The 14,373-nt window shown below is 48.5% G+C and overlaps 7 protein-coding genes across 7 annotated transcripts; 4 read left to right on the forward strand and 3 right to left on the reverse strand.

The window, feature by feature from the left end:
• Positions 1-221: 221 nt before the first annotated feature.
• Positions 222-2,040, reverse strand: N7484_008368 (acyl--CoA ligase; the record flags this gene model as incomplete). Its single annotated transcript, XM_057118755.1, has 3 exons — positions 222-1,174; positions 1,236-1,871; positions 1,941-2,040. The coding sequence occupies 3 exons, from the start codon at positions 2,038-2,040 to the stop codon at positions 222-224; spliced, it is 1,689 nt and encodes a 562-aa protein (XP_056968310.1).
• A 1,114-nt stretch (positions 2,041-3,154) lies between these two features.
• On the reverse strand, positions 3,155-4,116 carry N7484_008369 (40S ribosomal protein uS19; the record flags this gene model as incomplete). Its single annotated transcript, XM_057118756.1, has 5 exons — positions 3,155-3,224; positions 3,278-3,574; positions 3,758-3,815; positions 4,021-4,039; positions 4,099-4,116. 5 exons carry the CDS (start codon positions 4,114-4,116, stop codon positions 3,155-3,157), a joined length of 462 nt encoding a protein of 153 aa, XP_056968311.1.
• Positions 4,117-4,844: 728 nt separating this feature from the next.
• aspf8 (ribosomal protein P2) lies at positions 4,845-5,234 on the reverse strand (the record flags this gene model as incomplete). The annotated part of the gene is made up of 2 exons (XM_057118757.1): positions 4,845-5,015; positions 5,076-5,234. The coding sequence occupies 2 exons, from the start codon at positions 5,232-5,234 to the stop codon at positions 4,845-4,847; spliced, it is 330 nt and encodes a 109-aa protein (XP_056968312.1).
• A 676-nt stretch (positions 5,235-5,910) lies between these two features.
• Positions 5,911-6,984, forward strand: N7484_008371 (uncharacterized protein; the record flags this gene model as incomplete). Its single annotated transcript, XM_057118758.1, has 2 exons — positions 5,911-5,916; positions 5,971-6,984. The coding sequence occupies 2 exons, from the start codon at positions 5,911-5,913 to the stop codon at positions 6,982-6,984; spliced, it is 1,020 nt and encodes a 339-aa protein (XP_056968313.1).
• A 783-nt stretch (positions 6,985-7,767) lies between these two features.
• On the forward strand, positions 7,768-9,153 carry N7484_008372 (ATP-dependent (S)-NAD(P)H-hydrate dehydratase; the record flags this gene model as incomplete). Its single annotated transcript, XM_057118759.1, has 6 exons — positions 7,768-7,861; positions 7,939-7,978; positions 8,028-8,074; positions 8,135-8,145; positions 8,193-8,225; positions 8,278-9,153. 6 exons carry the CDS (start codon positions 7,768-7,770, stop codon positions 9,151-9,153), a joined length of 1,101 nt encoding a protein of 366 aa, XP_056968314.1.
• Positions 9,154-11,012: 1,859 nt separating this feature from the next.
• N7484_008373 (uncharacterized protein) lies at positions 11,013-11,912 on the forward strand (the record flags this gene model as incomplete). Its single annotated transcript, XM_057118760.1, has 1 exon — positions 11,013-11,912. The coding sequence occupies one exon, from the start codon at positions 11,013-11,015 to the stop codon at positions 11,910-11,912; it is 900 nt and encodes a 299-aa protein (XP_056968315.1).
• Positions 11,913-13,552: 1,640 nt separating this feature from the next.
• Positions 13,553-14,147, forward strand: N7484_008374 (uncharacterized protein; the record flags this gene model as incomplete). The annotated part of the gene is made up of 2 exons (XM_057118761.1): positions 13,553-13,733; positions 13,816-14,147. 2 exons carry the CDS (start codon positions 13,553-13,555, stop codon positions 14,145-14,147), a joined length of 513 nt encoding a protein of 170 aa, XP_056968316.1.
• Positions 14,148-14,373: the final 226 nt, after the last annotated feature.

The following is a 14,373-nucleotide window of genomic DNA, read 5'->3' on the forward strand; positions in this document are numbered from 1 at the left end:
GCAAAGTCTGAAGAGTATGAAAAAACAAGAACAAAAAGCAACTGTCCGCGTTGACACATGAGCCAGGTGACCTCCAACTGCACCTAGACATTGAAAATTATGAAGTGAAAAGTTTCGCCTACTCCTCTTCTAGTCATGTCTGCAGCTTGGGATAGATAGTCTTGTATTGTGTATGGTGTATGTTGTATTGTGTATATCCAATTTCTATCGGTGCCGAGAATCTACAGCTTGGCTTTGGGACCCTTCAACTCATCCTTGAATTGCTGCTTCAGCATACGGCGAAGGATCTTCCCACTGGGGTTCTTAGGGATCTGATCCACGAACCGCACGCCACCACGCAGACGTTTGTGGTGGGCAACCTTGCTATCTAACCATTGGACAATCTTGGCAGCCTCATCCTTCTCACTAGCACCAGAAGACTTGCTCTTCGCACTGCGAACCACACAAGCCATCGGAACCTCGGATCCATGCGCCTCACTCTCAAGACCAATCACAGCCACATCATCGATCGCCTCATTGTCCACCAAGATTCCCTCCAGCTCAGCAGGAGGCACCTGGAAACCCTTGTACTTGATGAGCTCCTTCACCCGATCAGTGATGAAGAAGTTGCCCTTGGCATCCTGGTAGCCCACGTCACCAGTCCGGAACCAGCCGTCAGCGGACAAACACTCCTTGGTCGCAGACGGGTTCTTGTGGTATCCCATAAAGACATTCGGACCACGGACGTATAGCTCGCCGACCTCGCCGACGGTGACCTCCTTGGGGTCGGAGCCATCCTCAGGCATGGTCATATACTTCGCCTCCATGCTCGGCATCAAGCGACCCACAGAGCCGATGTGTTCCCGCCAGTCCTCCCATCGCTGGGAGTGCGTGGTAGGGCTAGTCTCACTGAGTCCGTAGCCTTGCTTGATACCGACTTTGATACGCGAGTATACATTCTCAACCAGCTCCTGGGTGAGCGGTGCAGCACCAGAATTCATCATGCGCAGACTGGAAAGGTCGTACTTGTCAACCACCGGGTGCTTACCCAGCAACAGCACTACTGGCGGCACGACATAGCTAAAAGTGGCACGGTAGTTCTGAACGTGTGCGCACCAGCTCTCAATGTCGAATTTCGACATGACAATAAGGTGGTATCCCTTGTACAAAGCTTGAGTGATCAGGCAAGTTAATCCTAAACGCGCAGTCAGTGACTCAGTCCAAGTTTCCGTTCCCTCACAATGCAGACAACATACCGTAAATGTGGTAAAAGGGCAAAAATGCCAAGACACGATCTCCTTGCCCATCTGGACCACCATTCCAGCTCAAGTTACCACCTTCGCCAGTAACCTGCTGCAAGATGTTGGCAACGATATTCCGATGAGACAGCATAACACCTTTGGGCACACCAGTAGTACCGGAAGAGTAAACCAAAAACGCGACATCAGACTCAGGCGAAATCTTCTGTCTGCGATACCGAGTTGCGCGAGAGATATTGAGCACAGAAGTAAAATGCTTAAACCGAGCTTCCGGGTCGCGCTGGTCACCGAGCAGGATAATATGATCTTCTGGGATACCGGCCTTTTTCGCAGCTTCCCTAGCAACGGGCAAGACAGCGGGTTGAGTCGCAAGGAGCTTTGCGCCGGAATTTTTCAGTTGAAAGGCTAGTTCTTCGGCTGTGTAGGCTGGGTTTGCGGGGGAGACGACTCCGCCGGCCCACAGAGTTCCCCACGTCAAGACTGGGGTATCAATTGTGTTGGGTGTGAAGAGGGCGAGAACATCGCCTTTTTTCCAGTCGTAGTTGGCTTTGAGGCCTTTGCCGAATTCCAGGGAGGCATCTCTGAGGGTCTTGTAGGTGTAATGACGTTTAGTTTCGGCGTCCTGGTAGAGGACTGGAGTTTGCAGTGTTAGTAAGGCGGATTCATAATTTCACTGATAATTTGTAGTGGAATGTGTCTTACTCTTGTCATCGGGAAATGGCCGGTCCTCTCGCTCGAACAGGAAAGACCAGAGGTCGACGTTGGGGACGTCGACCGGGGGATAATTGGAGGAAACGGGCATATTGCGGGGATATGTAAGCCAAGCGCGCAGATCCGGGGTGAAAGGGTAAAGGGTCAGGGTATAGAATCGGCAGTCCAGATGTGTTATAAGAAGAAGTTCAGAGAGTTTGGAAGTAGAAAAAGAGAACCGGTTCGCCTTTCACTCCGCACTTCTCGGTACTTTCGCGCCGGTCAGCCTCGGCCCATTGCTCGTCCAGTTCGGTATACCCGAGTTGGCCTCCACTTGGTACTGGGGTGAATGGGGTCCGTGGGTTGGGGTAGATAAGCCTTGGGAACGTCATATTAATAAGATAAAAAATTACTCTGGGCTTTCCATGCAGAGTGATTTTATCCACCACCCGAGACTCCTTGGAGAATGCCTGTTGGATGGTGTTCTTTGGTGAATGCATTATTTAAGTTTCGTGTGGGTGCGAGGCGTTATTCGCAGATCCCTACTACATCCATGGATATATATAGTTGCTCCTCCATAGCCAACTCTCACATCAGACCTCAAAGCTCTTTGTTCACATACCATGAAGGAAATCCACAAGTAATCTAAATAATGTCGCAACAAAATTGCAAAGTTTTAGTTAAAAGTGACAGATATGAAGTCAGCCAACTCCAGTGCTGTTGTCGTGATATGCACGTAACACTGCATGCCGAAAATCGCCGACTCACATCTGAGGTCAAAGTGATTCTGCATTTGAGCAACATTAAACTCGAGGAAAAGGTACCATGCAGGTAGCGTGGAAGTAGTATTACCAGTCATGAAAACGGATGGATATATGGACAACCCAGAGTTGAGATGCGCGGTGCAGTGGACCTTGAGATACTACTGGATCTACATTACGATGCGACAAGAGTGAAATTTATCATATCGTGAATTTCACCCTCCTTAGCAACATCACTGTAACTAAGGAGAGCACTGTTTTGCTTCGTCACTCAACGAAAACCGAAAGGAGATACATCTCCAATTTTTTATGCCGACAAGATCTTAAATTGAGCTGGAAACAGCTGGCCCGCACTGGAAATACAAGCTGAATAAAGCAACCCAGTTGAGGGTGCTGATTTCCATTTTTGCTATCCCAGCACCATCTCCACCACACGCCACTCCAAGGGGAATCGTTCGAAATCGTTTACTTCAGGGGAATGAAACGGGAAGAGTGGGTGGCACCGATACCGGGGCGACCGTGCTTGACGGGCTTGCTGGAGGGTTGTTAGTACTATTCCATAGGATGCAGACATAGAAAGCAACGTACTAAGAGATAGAGAACTCAGCCAGGTAGTGGCCAACCATCTCAGGCTTGATCTCGACCTGGTTGAACTCCTTTCCGGAGTAGATACCGATGACGCTGCCGATCATCTCGGGGACAACGATCATGTCACGCAGGTGGGTCTTGACGAGGTCGGGCTTCTCGTTGGGCTTGGCCTCCTGCTTAGCCTTGCGGAGCTTCTTGATCAGGCCCATGGGCTTGCGCTTGAGACCACGGTTGAAACGTCTGCGGGCACGGGCGTGGACAACATCGCGGAGCTGCTCGGACGAGAGGTCGAGGAGCCTGGAAAATTTAGTTAGACACTGCAAAGCAAAAATTTCATCGCCCGCTTTCCCATCCCGCAGCGAGCATCTGGCAACAGGGTGGTGTAAGAGGAGTGGTGACATTCATCGTATCCTCCTTCAATGAGACTGGGTGCATGCTGCGAGTGGGGTGGCGGGTGGATGGTTGACGGGTAAAACGTACTGGTCGAGGTCAATACCGCGGTAAGAGAACTTGCGGAACTGTCTTCTCTTCTTGATCTCTGTTGTCGAAATTCCTGTCAGCGATTTGGGCTATCGATGGTGGTGTGTGTGTCGTGCAATCCCTTCGTCAAAGCGATATCGAAAATCCGACCCCTCGTTCTTCGTCGTTTATCATTGTCGTTCCCAAAACACTCGATCCAATTTCCTCCATCGCTTGACACTGATCTCTGGGTATGGGTTGGATAAGATTGATTCAAGACGTACCGGCAGCCTCCTCGGCGTTCTAAGAAGAATTTGTTAGCTATTGATACAGGGCCTGGTCCCATGAGAAAAAAAACTCACGTATTCGATGTCAGCCATTTTTGCGGTTGTTTCCTTGGAGCTCGCCTTCCGAACGGTATCTCGAAAAGCGAAGGAAGATGGGTTGTCGGGTCGTCGTGTCGCGGGAACGATCTCGCTAGTACACCTGGGACTGGTGAGGTGGGCAGGGGCTCGCCTAAGCGACGGGTAGGTTAAGCCCTAACCCACTAGTCCGATTTGGGTAACCTGTATTACAGTAGTAATTTACCGTTTCTAATCCAATGAAAGACCAGAAAATACACCATATTTGGGTCATTTCACCACGTTATATAAAGTATCTCTAAAATACTCAACGGCGTATTTTTATTACCTCTTGTCCCAAGCACCAGAGTTTGGTCTGTATTAACCGCATGTTTGATATCAAATCAATGCTAATCGCAATTCCAAAAGCCCTTATTACATAGATCATATCACACCCTTGGAACTAGTTAGGCTAGTCAGGTAATTTTTATGATCTTCGTTGGATGGGAGTAGAATAGACAATGTCCTGTTGGACAGGTCTACTAAAAGCTACTTCGTACGTATAAAACAATAGTGGAGGTCAGATAATCTGTATTGGCTATAAACTGTTTCCAGCTCATATATGAAAAACTCGTAACTGCGTTAGAACAGCCTGAACAATGCACACTTGAGAAACCAGTCGCTGGAATTCCTTCCCGAACTGACTAGACCACTCAGATATCTGTTCCTCCAGATTGTTCCTTTTGAGACCGTGATGAGGGATGCATTTAGTCGAACAGACCGAATCCCATGTCATCATCGGACTCCTCCTTCTCCTCCTCCTTGGCGGCCTCGGGGGCAGCCTCGTTGGCGGCACCACCGGCAGCGGGGGCAGCGGCAGCGGCACCAGCACCACCGGAGGGAACGGAGGCGAGCTTGGCGGAACCCTCAGCGATCAGCTGTAATGGAAGTGTTAGTCGAATGTCGGGTAGTTCTCAAGCTTGGGGGTGTTCACTAACCTCCTGGAGGTTCTTGCCCTCGAGCTCAGCGATGAGCTTCTCGAGGCGCTCGGTCTCAGCGTCAATGCCGACGGAGGAGAGGACAGCCTTGATGTCAGCAACGGAGGGAGACTCGTTGCCGGCAAGGGCAAGGAGCATGTAGGCGGCGATGTGCTTCATTTTGATGGTACTATTCGCGAATTGGTTATCAGTAAATTTGGTTCATTGAAAAGTCTGTGCTGTGCCAACAGGGGAAAAAAAACTGTCGCGTAGAATTCGAGAAGAGCATTTCTGGAGACTCACGTTTTCTTTTAGAACAAGAGAAACAATCGATTTAACCGCAAGTTTGGGCGGAGACTGCAACGTCGAGTTCGGGAGGAGTTGGTTGAGGATCAAGATCGAGCGCACGGAAATCGTGGGAAAAAGTGCGTTGCGGCTCTCTGTGGCGGTGTTACCGCCCGGCAGAAAAAAGACTAAGCGAGTGTGGCGCAAACGTCACGTGGGATATCCCGTTCGGGCCAAGTTGAAGTGAATCATGGATCAAGCGTGGCCAACTTCCCCCCGCTATATTCACTGCGATTCCACGTCCATAGAAGCCCTCGGAACCCTTCTGAGTGGCTCGACTTCGCCTTCCTCACCGAATCTTCTGTCTCCCTTATCACCCGTGTTTTTCATCAAGTTGCGCATCTTCTCTCTCTCCGGACGGAGCTCCATTTTCATGGTCTCGCGTTCGGAGTCATGAAGCTTCATACTTCGAACTAAACATAAATCGGTGACAAACTCTTTCTTTGCTTTTTTTCATACTTGCAAACTGTCCAACACGGACTCCCCTCTTTTCGCATTTCAAATTTACAAGATGAGTGTATGTTCAAGTTTTCTATGTAATTCGCATGTTCTTATCTGACACATGGCATAGTTCCTCGACTCGGTTCTCACCTCGCTCGAAACCGGCAAGCCCACCAAGCTTCCGGTTTCTCAACCCCCATCTCCCCCCAAGATATCTTCCCCCAAGCGCGATGATCGGAAACTTGGCTCGTTCCCCCAACATGTTTCGACCATGAATGCAGGAACCAAGCGCAAGGCGGAGGACCAGCTGCCTCGTCCTGTTCGCCCCGAGGGTTCAGTCTCTACCAAGTCTGGAGCCAAACCTGGGGCTTCATCTGCAACATCGAAGACTGCGCCGAAACCGATTTCTGCTACCAAGCCTGTCCCCAAGAACAGCACCGTCGGCGTCAAGAAGACAGCTCCCACCAAGCCTGTGTCAACCAAATCCGTTCCATCCAAGACTGCTGTGGCTGCTCCCCCCGCCAAGGCCCCACCGAAAGGTTCGTATGCCGACCTAATGGCGATCGCCAAAGCTCGACAGGAACAGGCCCCCCAAAAGGTTGGTTTGCTTCAACATCAGACCGCTCCTCGCGAGCACCTTGGCCGCCATGAATTGCGACGCCGCTTGCAAGAAGCCAAGATGCGAGCGAAAATGGAGTCGAAGGGAAAGAAGTTTGAACCAGCTATCGCCCGAAATGGCCACAAGCGATCCCCCGATTCCGCTAAGCAATCTCCCGAAGTTCCTTCTTACAAAGGCACTGCCAAGCCAGCCCGGACTCCCGAGCCGCCGACTTACCAGGGAACCGCACGTCTCCCTGGAAAGCCTGGCACTAATGACCGTCGCCAGCATGGCAAGCGTCGCATGAACGAGTACATGGGAACCGACGAGGAGGACGAAGGTGACTACGGTGGTTATGACGACTACTACTCTGACGCATCTTCGGACATGGAGGCTGGCTTTGACGATGTCGAGCTTGAAGAAGGCGCTGCCTTGAAGAATGCTCGCAAGGAGGACGAGGAAGAGCTGCGCTTGGAGATGGCCGCTAAGAAGGAGAAATTGGCACGCCAGCAGAAACTCGCCGCCCTTGCATCTCGCAAGCGATAAACTCACAACTTACGGGCTTCCAAACCCTTTGATCTCATCATTGTTTCATTTGTCTCTTTATTTCCTTTGTCTGGGGGGTCTTTTTGCGGAGCATTCTGAGCGTTACGAGGTGTTGATACTAGATTTCCATAGTCTTCTGAGCACCATCCATAGCGGGCGTACAAGCAATACCACTCTGATTTATCTTTCGGTTCATTATTTCGTGAGGTGCAAACTACGCTCTTCCAGTACAGACCCAGTTTTGACAGACCCCGTCTGTAACGAATACCTGGTTATAACGGATGGATTCCTGGGTTCCACTAAGTTGACAGCGAATTAGTTAGCATATAGCGAAAAATTCGTTACATCTTTTCCTCCCTTGAATAAACTCATTTAATCAAATGTTTCGTCCAATTACACAATGGGGCGCAAAGCTCTTGAACAGCCAGAAGCAAGCTCCGGAAACAACGGAAACTCCATCCGAAATGGTCCAATCTGTTGCTTCAAAAGTGGGTTTTAGACACTTTTGACCACCACATATCAACTTCTACAACATCCGATATCCTTTCATCCCGTTATACTTACCTCGATGATGACAATATTGACAGTCGGACACTCGAATCAAAACGGCAGCGTGTTGCCTACTATCGAAAACTTGAAAGTGCGTTGCATTTCTTGTCCGTGGTTTACACAAGCTTGACGTTCTGCAAGCCCCACCTGGGGTGACATCATCCGAACACTTATTCTTCTTCTGACCACTGTCTCTACATCGAATCTTTCTCTCTTCACAAGCTTGTATCTAACATGGAGCCAGTTCATCATGTCACGACCTCATCGAAGGTCCTCTTCAGAAAGGTCCGCAACATCATACCGCCGATGTTGGAGAAGTTCCACAAAGGTATGTTCCCCACGGAATCCTAGTCGTTTCCCCACCGTACACCTTGATCTCGAGCAATCATGCTAATGCTCAAGTAGGACAACTCGGTCGTGTGGCAGTCATTGGCGGTTGTGCCGAGTAAGTCGCTCGATACCAGGATTCTCCGTCCGGGCTAACCGCGAAACAGTTATACTGGTGCACCATACTTCTCGGCCATCGCATCGGCCAAGCTAGGTATGTCACTCGGTCACTGCTCAAAGAGGCCCAGTAGCCCAATCAGCTAACCAATACCAGGATGTGACATGGTATGAATATTCGACATAAGCAATGAGCCACAACTAACATCTTCCAGAGCCATGTTCTCTGTGAACGCTCCGCAGCTCCGGTATGGTCCCACCTGCGCAAATTAGTATACAGTAACTCACACCAGCTATCAGGTCATCAAGGCATATTCGCCGAACCTAATGGTACACCCATTGCTTCCCAGCACAGACACAGTCAAGAACCCCAAGTCAATCGATGCACCAGCCCTCGCAGGCCCCATGATCGACATGCTTTCCCGCCTACACGCCCTCGTTATCGGCCCCGGACTTGGCCGCGATGGCGTCACCCTGAAGGTAGTCGCCGAGGTAATCAAAGCAGCACGCTCACGGTCTATCCCGTTCGTGCTCGACGCAGACGGGCTACTAATCGTGACAGAGGACCCCAGCCTCGTCAAGGGATACAAAGAATGCATTCTCACCCCAAACGTTGTTGAGTTCGGGCGTCTGGCGAAGGCACTGGGGATCAAGGTTCCCAGCCAGGCTGACGTCGAGAAAGAAGGAGGCGACAAGACAAGCAAAGTGTCCGATGCATGCCAGGAGCTTTCCAACGCACTGGGGGGCGTTACGATTGTGCAGAAAGGTCCTCGCGATGTGATCTCCAATGGAACTACCAGTATCATCAATGACATCAAGGGTGGACTGAAGCGCAGTGGCGGCCAGGGAGATACACTTACCGGATCTCTGGGCACGATGCTTGCCTGGCGAGCGGCATATCACGATAAGTTGTGGGACTCGGGCGAGAAAGAGAATGAGAAGGAGGCGCAGAGCAGAGCGGAGGTGCAGGCTGAGCTGGAGTCTGACGCACGCATGTCTCCCGGTACTACCTTGCTTCTGGCTGCGTGGGCAGGTAGTAGCATTACAAGGGAATCGTCGCGGAAGGCTTTCGAAGAGAAAGGGCGGAGTATGCAGGCCAGTGATCTTACTGATCAGGTGCATGGGAGCTTTTTGCGACTGATTGGTGAGCCTGAGGAAGCTCAGTCTCACCTGTAAATATATACTGGTCGTGATTGGTTACAAGGAGTTTATGTAGAACAATATCATGACTTGATTCATGTTCTACCGAGGTAATTGTCCATTATGTCTAAAGCCGTCACCTAATGCCATGAGCACATAATAAGCACGTAAGGGTGATATTAAACAATGTTCAACGCCAAATCCTTTGCCAAATATTAGAAAGGTTAGAGCTAAAGATGATGCTGTAGGAGGCCAGGAATGAAAAGCGTCAGCGTTGTAGGCTCGATTTCGTCCCCTAGGTGCAGATATGGGAGATTTACTTAAGGTTGGAAGAATTGGTAGAACAGATATCATTTTCGATATGGCGAACTGGGACGTCTACACTGGCGAGAGCTGTGCCGCTGCATCATCATAGCTAAGTAGTCTACTAGGCTGGACCTACCCTCATTGGATAAGAGCCGCACGCCATGGTCGCGGCTATCAAGTAGATCAAAGCTCTTTTACTGATTTGTAATATTTATTGACCCGGCAAGAGTTTTCTGGTACAACTCTGATGACCTATAGCCCGGACATGCACCAATTAAGCCCACCGCGGGTTCGAAGCTAATAATGCGATATCCACTTATACATTCCTCACGGAGATATCTGTAAATGTTTGCAGGTGGAAGTAGCTTCCTGTGCTGACTGGGCTGCGTATAATGAACAAGCGATTATCTCCCTACTATGGTAGCTTAAGTATCCACAATCATGTTCTGGCAGCGTTGGGGCGAAGTCACTGGGTGTGTACACTATCTAGTCAAAAGTATTTCCCCAAATCAGTCTTCGGGCCTACCCCATCAATTTCAAGTATGTTATTACTCACCATAATTCTGCTATATACCCCTGAAGGTACTATTAAATAAATTTATATCTTCCTCTATATATAAGCTCTAGTTACAGTCTAAGAAGCTCTTGTTTTAACAACATATAGATACTGTAATCATATACACATTAAGTTTTGAACCGCTCTACCGTCACCAAAGCTATATGGATCTTCGAATTATCTTCTCGGAATACTTTTCTGTAGTCATGGATTAAATTAAGAGTTTTTTGAAGCGACCCATTTTTAATAATGAGTGGTACATGCCTTCCCAAAAGTTGTTTGTTGGCTTGACCCTACCGGACCCGCACTTGGGGAAATACTTACGGTCCCCATTGGGTATTTCGCATTGCCCCAGCCAGGAGTGATGAGTAAAGCAATTGGGCATATGAAAAATTTAGAAGCTCATTCTACTGGTACATGCCGAAACTAGCCCCCAATTTTCAAATCTAAGCTGACGCCTTCGCTTTAAGTCTGAGATCTCAGGGCGGCAATTCTTACAGGACAACGGTTATTGGTTGATCGTCGGTGCAGCCCATTCCAGCTTAAAGTAACCCCATTCCATTTCCATGCCACGGGGCCGCCTGTGAACACTTCTACGTATCAATTGGGGCGAACATGCTGAAGGAAATCATTGTATTGAAGTTGGTGGGGAATGCCTGGGTATTAGGAAATGCGAGTGGTTCTGGGCGGAGACTACTGGCTGACCAACAATATCCAGTAAGCACCCTGCTTACTAGCTTATCTAGCGCCGAGAAATTTGCGAGGTTGGGTACTATAATTAGCGTGGGGGTGGCATCATATAGGTTCTGAATCCCTCTAGCGAATATTTCTTTTCTCTCGAGAGCTAATTTTGAAATTAGCAAACCGGATTTGACCTCCACATATTGCTGTCGCTGCAAAATATCAATTTCCGATGCATAAAACTCCCAAAAAAGACCCAACATGAGAGGAAGCAAAGGTGTGAATCCTGAGTACAAAACATCGAAGATTAGGATCATTAATAAGTTATTTAGTGTTATCTTGGGTGAGTCTAATGACTCTGCACCAAACCACCGCCCACGCCGCACAGTTCAAAGACTGGTATCCGTTTTACATTGGCACCCTCACGCACGGTGCGGTTAATCACCAATGCTATGCCAGTTATAACCACAATATCACTCTATATGGAGAGCAAGACTCAGGAACATGCAAGAATATGGTCGATTGTCTTATGGACAACGCCGGCGCGGTCAACGAAGCAGACTGGTCCTCTGCAATTGTCATACTCGGCTTGACGCCTACCATCTTAGGCGGACTTAGCCCTACTCTCGAAGAAAAAGCTAGAATGAGCTGGGAAAGTCCAGCTCTTGGATTCCTATGCGCTCTTGGGGCACCTTCAAGTCCATTTTCGAGGCCGTGGACAAAAATGACCAAGATGCCGGTTCGTGCCTTTGGAAGTAGGATTACCCGCCCCAATGATGTCACTTCCGCTGCAATAGTCACAATGAAATACCTCTTTGCGGCGGCGGCGGCGGCGAATGTCCTCCAGAATGCTATCATGTTGGGCCGACAAACTATCCTGAGCTGGAAGTGTACTTGGTCGTATCTCGAAATTGCATGGATTTTTCTGGCTCTTGTACCGCTTGGGTTCTCAATTGCAAGTATTATTGTAGCGAGAAGAAGCGCAGGGAAGCAGAAACAGGATAAGCAAGTTGTTCTCTTGGATTCATTAGCGAACATCTTTGGTGCTGGGCACGTCACGTGTGGTACTGTGATCCTCTCGGCGGTGCTTTTTATCGGGACTCTTGATGCGTTAGGGGTTTTTGCGAGATTTGCGGCTTCGGCTCTTATCTGTCAGCTTATTACAGTGCTTGAACTAGATGACACAGATGAAAGGAAGGAAGAGATATGGCTACCGTTGAAACAGGGCCAACATGCGGTGGATGGGAATTAAACATGGCGCCATTACCAACATTTATAGATGATCAAGCATAGATTGATGGTATAGACTAATACTTAAGATTTAGGGTCACCCTTAACCAAAATAACATTATGCCAAAAGCACGGCGAAAAGGTAGAAATCTAGTCTGCTACTTTCAATCCATGTCATGCATGGAAACTCATCAGGCCTTTAGGTCAAGGCACGGGTGTGACACAATGCCGCGACCAATCCAATGTTGTGTTGCACCGGAACTAGATTTGTCTGGCTAGCCGAGATGTATAGATAAATTGCACAACAAAAAGACCTGAAGGAGGCTCGCGGTTTTACAAGTAAGGCTTCCGAAGACGACATTCGGTTCAGCTCACTTATTTTCTCAAGATATTCGAAACAGCGCTGGAAGCTCAAATCAACCATGATGCAGATATTTTCAACCAGCTTTGAACACCATTGGACCTTCAAGTTTGTTTGAACGAAGACCAAGCATTGTGTACTATCGCTATGATTTTGAGAAGAAACGCGCCATATGCTTGCTTCCTGAGAGGCTCCAGCGTCCCAGGATTTGTGCCAGCATGAGACGGGACGATTTTCAATACCATAAAATTATTCGCGACTGCTTCTGAGTAAAGACGCATGTGGCTGCACCCCTTCTGGATCCATTTTGTCATCATTTACTACATGAATAATTGCATAGATCTTACGCTAGACAAAGTTTCACAGAGACTACTGTTCGATATTGAAGCACAGCTTCTCAATGGGTCTCTCATCAAAATGATCACAATCCAGGGGTTCAAGGCGTATCTCTAATGTTGGCGCTCGACAAAATACTCTTATAGCGAGAGAGACAAAGCGACAGTGAGACCATGAAAATCATTGCTTTTTTGCTTGATCTTCCTGCGTCCTGAGTGTGCAGTTTCTTGGGATCAAATTTTTGCTTATTTCAAGCAAACGGTGGCAGTCGTCCTCAGTTTCCAATTTCAAATAACATTTGGATTCTCTTTCTGGTTAGTTGATGCTTACCGGCCTCACAATTTTCTCATGGAATGGAGGAGGAGGAGGAGGAGGAGGAGGAGAAGAAGAATCAGCTGGAGAGTGTTGATATTTTATGAATCACATTTCGACTTGAACCACGGAAGCAAAGTTCAAGCCTTTTATGAAGATCTGGATAACTGAGCTTGAATTCCGCGACTGTTGGCATGGATCCAAGGATGGGATTGGTGGAACCTGGACAGGATCCACAGGGATAAGCAATTTCCATGGCTCATCGTCGCCAAAATCCACCTCCTCGCTTTTCCCTTTAAATAAGTAAAAAAATCGAAAAAGCTGAAGGATTTCCATTTCACGGCATTTGCAATGCAACAGAAAGCCTGGATTGTCTCCCTCCTGTTTACTCTGGCCTATATCTGGTTTCGCCATACCAATCCCATGTCTTCCGTACCTTCATACAATGAAAAAACAATAATCACCCAAATTACCACCATTTATAACCTGCTTCTTAGGCTAAGCTACCTCCCCCCCCCGATCGTGTCACTTTTCCTCCAGAAGGTGGCCACATCATCAACGAAGAGCTATGTCATTCGCTGCATCTCGCCCCGGAGGTGATATCCCTCATGAAAAAAATCCCCTATGTGGTGGACGGCTACCATAAGCCGATTATGTGGCAATCACGCGCATACGAGTACCTTCTCGATGAAGAGATCCGGAATGGACGTGATCCTGGATTAACAGGCGCAGTCGCTGACGACGAGCTAAGAATGGACTTTTTGCAACCGTGCGAGGTTGCGTTGACCTGTTGGTTGGATGATGGGATCTCAGTCATTTTGGACACTAAGTCAGGTACATTTTACTTCCTTCCTCCACATCCCTTCTCCTTCCCCCTTGGCGCTTCAGTACCAATAATGGGATTAAAATGACCTAGACATCATTCGAATCATTGATGAATCTGAGCCACCGGAAAATGACTTTCGGGAAGAAAGTGTGGCTCATAATGCTCCCACCTATCTCCAGAACGTCATCGATGACATTCGGAATTTAGAGGTTGTGTATTTTCCCGGTGGAGAAATTGGCTATATTCACCTACCTGGGTCGTGGGAGCAGATTGAAGTGAGGCGGGTTCTGACCGAGGACTTTGGTTGGGGGACGGAAGAGTTCCGGGAGGAGGAATGGCGTCAAGAGGGAGAGGAGATTTGTAAAGCGATTGGGGATGAAGGGCTGGATAGGGCAGAGAACCCCGAAGCTTGGTCTAGTTGATATATGTACATTTATATTCCCACAGTAATAACAATTCGGCTAAGTACGTCTTGCTAGGATACGATAAGCATAGATATGCATGGAAACGGGAAGAACGTTAAACCTAGAAAAGTCGGTGTGGAAACCCGTGATCTTGCAGCATACACTAGAGGTCTCTAATCTCTGATAGTTACTGTATCCCTATAATGTCAGACTTCTTCTATCTTGTACTTTTGACCCCATCCAC

Source organism: Penicillium longicatenatum (assembly GCF_028827895.1).
Source record: "Penicillium longicatenatum strain IBT 33135 chromosome Unknown contig_6_segment0_segment0, whole genome shotgun sequence".
Lineage (NCBI taxonomy): Eukaryota > Fungi > Ascomycota > Eurotiomycetes > Eurotiales > Aspergillaceae > Penicillium > Penicillium longicatenatum.